At 37.2% G+C, this 6,516-nt stretch overlaps 1 protein-coding gene and 1 non-coding gene across 2 annotated transcripts; one reads left to right on the forward strand and one right to left on the reverse strand.

Annotated features, from left to right (window-relative positions):
* Nucleotides 1-1,308: 1,308 nt before the first annotated feature.
* LOC146929329 (uncharacterized) lies at nt 1,309-2,300 on the reverse strand. Its single transcript, XM_085707289.1, has 2 exons — nt 1,517-2,300; nt 1,309-1,316 (listed from the first exon to the last, which is right to left on the reverse strand). Exons 1-2 carry the CDS (start codon nt 2,298-2,300, stop codon nt 1,309-1,311), a joined length of 792 nt encoding a protein of 263 aa, XP_085563415.1.
* Nucleotides 2,301-3,154: 854 nt separating this feature from the next.
* LOC146929330 (small nucleolar RNA R71) lies at nt 3,155-3,261 on the forward strand. The gene has a single exon (XR_015009154.1). It is a non-coding gene; the product is annotated as a small nucleolar RNA R71 (small nucleolar RNA).
* The last annotated feature ends 3,255 nt before the right edge of the window (nt 3,262-6,516 follow it).

Below are 6,516 nucleotides of genomic sequence, written 5' to 3' on the forward strand. Positions count from 1 at the left end.
AGATATTATGAGGAACATGTTCTATCCTTAATGCTAAAGTAACCGAGAAAAATCCTTTCTTCATTTCATATAAGAGAGATGGGAATTTAGTTAAACATTAGATTAAATTAACAATTTAAGCACAAGGGGCTGCAGATTGCTTAGGGGCTACTATCCTCATAGGAAGTCTTTTTGGATGAGTTGTCCTTTCCCCCTAGATTCAAAATCACCCTAAGTAGTGCTGCAAAAATTTTATTCATCTCCGCGTAGGAAGTCTTTTTGGATGAGTTGTCCTTTCCCCCTAGCTTTGATGAATTTATTTTCTCATTTGAGGGATTTAGAATTTAAGTTCAATTAGGGAGTCACCACCACATTTAGGAAGTCAGAGAGGGAGTGTCCTTTCCTCCACATGTTGGTGCCATGCTCCCGCCCCATTTTAGTTTAACAATTATAAATATAACAATAAAGCACATTAATTATTCCCCACACAAACTTATACTAATTTTACTCTGAAGACATTTAAGGGTCTAAGTTAACACTAAAGATAGAACGTGCTCCTTAAAATACCTATTCATACATTTGCTCAAGGATTGCAACTGAGTGCTTTTCTCACTAGAGAATTTTTCACAATAAAACAAGATGTGGGTATAGCAAGAACACAAGAAACACAAGAAATCACTTTCATGTACAAGAAACAACCTTTTAAGAAGAGACAACAAAAAAATTTATGCCATAATTTCCATTAAAAACAAGCTACTTAATCATGCCTTTCGCTATAAAAACAAAACAAAAGAATAAAGTTCAAGGGAGTTTGGAACACTACGACTCTAGACACTTTATAAGCCCCCCCCCCCCCCCCCCCACACACACACACACACACACACACAGGGGAATCATTGTCCTCAATGATTCAAAAGAAAAGAAAATTAAAAGAGAAAGAAGAAGAATGAGTAGTAGAAAGAAGGAGTAGGAGAAGGAGAGAAGAGAGAAGGGAAGAGAGGAAGAGGAAAGCTCACAATTATTCATTGAGGTCCATAAGGAGGACCTTAGAGATGAAGATGTTGCATCATCCGGCAGAGCATTTCATTGTTTTCATCATTGATGCGGTTGCCCCTTTGAACTTCATTTTTAAGTCCGGAGATTTCAACACCTTGCCTTTGTTGCTCGGTGCTCATCCTCGCAACCTCATCGTATATCCATGCCCATCTTTGATTTTCATTTAGCTCACCGGCTTCATGGTCATGGTACTCTTCCTCATGGTGCAAGTTAGCACCTTCTCCTTCATCATGGTGCAAGTTAGCACCTTCTCCCTCATCATGATCTTTCTCCTCAAGAACCTGCACATTATCACCATACAACAAATTTTCTTCCACCTCGGTGGTAGTCCGAGATGGGTTAGGAAGTAAAAACAAGATAGACACATTTAGCTTGAGTTGGTAATGGAGGGGTGGATGGTGTTTAATGAAATTCATAGCAATAAGGGTATCTATGTTGAGCCTATTGTTTCCCTCAATTGGTTTTATTCCCTCATCCTCACCCACTCCAAAACTCCTAGCTATGTAAGTGATGATGCCTGCTACCACTATCTCTCCTATACCGACTTTTCTAGTACCGACGAAGTCAAGGTACTCAAGCATGTAGAAACAAGTGTTTACGGGGTGGTCATAAAGCATTGCCAATAACATGAAGAGTTCATCGCTTCTAGTATTACCTAGCTCGGTTCTACCCCAAGTAGTGCAAGCCATTACCCTCTGAAGGTACCTAAGTACGGGGTTGTGAATGTTGCTAGCTTTATTGGCTCTAGTGACAAATTTGTTAAGACCGGTGATACGTTTCCAAAAGTCGGCGGGTTGATAGTCAACCGGCTTTAGGCTAGGATCCCAAGAATCATGGATATACCCCTCATTTGCAAAGCCTAAGGCATCACAAAAGTGCTGTAGAGACATATCATAATCAATATTCATTAGCCGGAAAGAAACTCTATGGTTGGGGTTATCAAAATTCAACTTATCTTTAGTAAAAACAATTGAGCTTAAAAATTCATAAGTGAAATTCTCATAACCCCGCATAGGTTTCAACATATCAGTCCAACCTAGCTTTCCTATCAACCTAGAAACATCATCTAAAAGCTCTAGCACATCCAAAGTATGAGAATCAGGATATCGAGAAGGGTGCAAGGGTTTAGAGATTAGAATTTTATACTTGTCCCTTTGCTTGTTGTCTTTGAACTGGATTCCATGATTCTTGACTTGTGCTTGCCTCTTTGGAGGGGGTCCTCTGGAAGATCTTGCTGGTTCCTTGCCACTTCTTCTTGAAGCCATTGACCTTAGGTTGACTTTTGTGTGGATTGGTTGAAGGTTAGGGTTTTGGAGGATTTATGGTGGAAAGGATTGGTTTAGGGTTAGGGTTTATGTTTGAGTAAGGTTTATGAGTTTATTTGTGGAGTTTGGTTAAGAATTTGTGGTTTTTGGGTTAAGTTATGAGTGAATAGGGTTTTGGTGAATTATGGGTTTGGGTGGATGAAAGTTGTTTTTGATTGGTGGTTTGTGTTTTTAATGGAGTTTGGGATTGATTTGTGGAAGAATTGGATTAATTTGGTGGAGTTTTGATGGAGATATGAAGGTTTGAGGTGTGATGGTTATGGAGGTTTTAGAGAGAAGTTTGAAGGTAGAGAGAGGTTTGTGTTTGAGAATGAATGAAGAAGAAGAGAAAAATTGTGGTTATAGGCAACAAGAAGTCGGGCACGGCCGTGCCACACTTGGCACGGGCCGTGCCAACATTCTGACTTTGGTTGGGCTTTTGTGTTGTAAAAATCAGGTACGACCGTGCCAGCCTTAGCACGGGCCGTGCCAACCTTCTGGTCCAGGGGGCTTCAAAAATTTTCATTTTCTCGAATCGTACTTGGACAATTACCCACAAAACAACTTAAAACAAAGAAAAACAAACAAAACAAAAGCAATTAAATGCGTGGGTTGCCTCCTTTTTGGAGGGTGAAGAATTAGTGATGGCTCTCTCGTCGGTCCACTTGTAATGATTTTGATCCATGTCTTCAATCAAGGCGTATGCTTCTGTGTAATTCTTGTTCATTAAAGCTCCACATGCAGCTGCATCAACATAAATTTTTGTGGTATATAAAAGACCATTATAAAAAATGTGAATAATAAGCCAATTCTTTAAACCATGATGGGGACAAAGTCTAAGCATTTCTTTGAAGCTCTCCCACGCATCGTAAAGAGATTCACCATCCTTTTGAGTGAATTGTGTGATTTGAATCCTTAATTGGACGGTTTTAAAATCGGGAAAGAATTGGGCAAGAAAAACTTACCTCATTTGTTGCCATGAAAAGATAGAACCAATTTCCAATGAATGAAACCAAGCACTAGCTCTACCCCCTAAGGAGAAAGGAAAGAGGTGCAGCCTTAAGGCCTCTTGGTTTGCATTCAAGGTTCCACTGAGTCTTAAAAAGGTTGAAATATGAAAATTCGGATCCTCAGTGGGTGATCCGAAAAATTGATTTTGCTGCACTAGGTGAACAAGTGCAGGTTCTATTTCAAAATTATCCTTAACTGTTGGGTACACAATAGCATCATATGACTCATTTGAAGATGGGATTGCATACTCTTTGAGAGAGTGTTCCTTAGTCATATCGTTATTATCTTCCCAAGAAGTTAAAGGAAAAAGAAGAAATAGAAAAATATATATTTTTTTTTTTTGGATAGAACTATAAAAAGAAAAAAAATATAAAATAAAGCAAAAGATTTTTTATTTTTTTTTTAGAAAGAAATATATAAAATAAAATAAAATAAAATAAAGCAAAAGATTTTTTTTTTTTTTAGTCTAATCGTTAAAAAAAAATTAACCAAATTGCAATAACTCCCCGGCAACGGCGCCAAAAACTTGATAGGCCAAACCGCAAGTGCACGGTCTATCGAAGTAATAGTAGTAAAAGAGTATCGTTCCGCTAGGGAGTTATGAATTCGATTAACTTTTAGAGAATGATTAGAAAAGAAGAAAGATTATAAAAAGGGAGGTATAGTTGCTGAAGGTAAATAACAATAATAATAAAAGAGCCTTGGGATCATTGGTTCATCATAACAACGAATCCTTCACAAACAAGCCTTAAACTTATAATTATGCGTTAATCTTAATTTCTAAGGACAAGTTTCTCTTTAGCATATCACAGCTTCTCTCGAAGTCAGTGAGTGTATCCCTCCAACAACAACACCTATTCTCATGGGTGATTGCCTTTGGGACCCTTGAAGATCGAAACTTTATGTGTCCCAAGGTTTGCTAGACTATTCTCATGTTTCGCAAACCTTGTCTAAATTCACTTGTTCGGATATCAAAGCTCCGCGTTCGCTTTATGAATTGATATCTGTGATGATGAATTAACCATTATCAAACCCTCCGCGTTCGCTTCCACAGTTTGATAATAATTAATTCATGTTAAAACGGTGAATTTAGATTAGGAATTAAGGTAACATATAATTAGGGTTGAAGGCTTGGCTTGATCCGGATTACGTCATTAGACTTATCCAACAATCCCAAGACAAAGAAGTCTACTCACTAACATTCATTGTAGACATGGGGGAAGAAGAGAGAAAGCAATAAAGTAAAAGAACAATAATATAAAAGTGAACTTTTATTCCAAGAACAAAAGATGAATGTTTATGATGGAGTGCTACTCTATTTATAGCTTTACAATTGACTTAAAATCTAAGCAACTATAAGGGCTAATCAATAAAACTACAACAGAGTAACTTGGGCCCGAAGAAAAAGCAGCAAAAGGCCTTCTGTGAGGTGGCACGGCCGTGCCACATATTGGCACGGGTCGTGCCAAGCTTCTGACTTGGGGGCTTTATATTTTTGTTCCGAATCTTTCGTATTTTTGCTCCAAATCAGCTCCAGACTCCTTTCTTTTGCTCCAAGACACCTTCCATCATATATTCGTTCCTAAAATATAAAATATGCAATTGTAGTAAAAAGATTCAAAAAGGAAATATTATTGTAATAAAATAAATTCAAATCTAAATAAAACTAAACTAAATAATGCATAAAAATAGACTAAATATAGACTCATCAAACTCCCCCACACTTGAATCTTTGCTTGTCCTCAAGCAAAAGGCAATAGACATAGCAGCAACAAGAAAGATTAAACCATGGCAACACAATTAAAAACACAAGTCTCTCCTAAGGTTTTGTTTCAAGTGGACTAATTACGACTTCAAGTATTCTTTGTGAACCTATTCAACCCAACAACAAGTCTTAAGTGAGTGTGTGTGTGCAGTCCAACCTTTTTCTTGCTCTTGTATAAGACAGATATTATGAGGAACATGTTTTATCCTTAATGCTAAAGTAACCGAGAAAAGTCCTTTCTTCATTTCATATAAGAGTGATGGGAATTTAAGTTAAAATTGAATTAAATTAACAATTAAGCACAAAGGGGCTGCAGATGCTTAGGGGCTATCTATCCTCATAGGAAGTCTTTTTGGATGTAATTGTCCTTTCCCCCTAGATTCAAAATCACCCTAAGCAGTGCTGCAAAATTTTCTTTTATTTCATCTCCGCGTAGGAAGTCTTTTTGGATGTAATTGTCCTTTCCCCCTAGCATTGATGAATTTATTTTCTTTAAGTTCAAATTAGGGAGTCACCACCACAATTAGGAAGTTAGGGATTGTCCTTTCCCCCACATGTTGGTGCCATTCTCCCGCCCCATTTAACTTTTAACAATTAAGAATATAACATTGAAGCACATTTGATTAATTTCCCACACAAACTTATACTACTTTTACTCTAAAGACTTTAAAGGGTCTAAGTTAACACTAAAGATAGAACGTGCTCCTTAAAATACCTATTCATACACTTGCTCAAAGATTGCAACCGGATGCTTTTCTCATTGGAGAGTTTTTCACAATAAAACAAGATATGGGTATAGCAAGAACACTAAAAACACAAGAAATTGCTTTGATGCACAAGAAACACCCTTTTTAAGAAAAGACAACAAAATTTTTTATGCCATACGATTTCCATTAAAAACAAGCTACTTAATCATGCCTTTCGCTATAAAAACAATAAAATAATAAAGTTCAAGGGAGTTTGTGACACTACGACTCTAGACACTTTATTAGGCTCCCCCCACACTTAGGAGAAGCATTGTCCTCAATGATTCAAAAAGAAAAATAAAAGAAAAAGAAGAAGAAGTAGAAGAAGAAGAAAAAGAAGTAGAAGAAGAAGAAGAAGAAGAAGAAGAAGAAGAAGAAGAAGAAGAAGAGTAGAGGAAGAGGAAAGCTCACAATTTTATTGAAGTCCATAGTGGACTTTGGAGGTGAAGGTGTTGCATCATGTTTTGGAGCATTTGATTGTTTTCTTCATTTATTCGATTGCTCCTTTGGACATTGTTCCTTTCAACACCTTATTTTTGTTGCTCGGTGCTTATTCTTTGAACTTTGGTTTGCATCCATGCCCGCCGTTCATCATTATATCTTCCACCGACTTCTTGTTCATGGTGCAAGTTTGTACCTACCTCTTCTTCATTAC

This window comes from Medicago sativa, chromosome 4, assembly GCF_051527215.1.
Source record: "Medicago sativa cultivar Bolivia chromosome 4, Bolivia_mono, whole genome shotgun sequence".
NCBI lineage: Eukaryota > Viridiplantae > Streptophyta > Magnoliopsida > Fabales > Fabaceae > Medicago > Medicago sativa.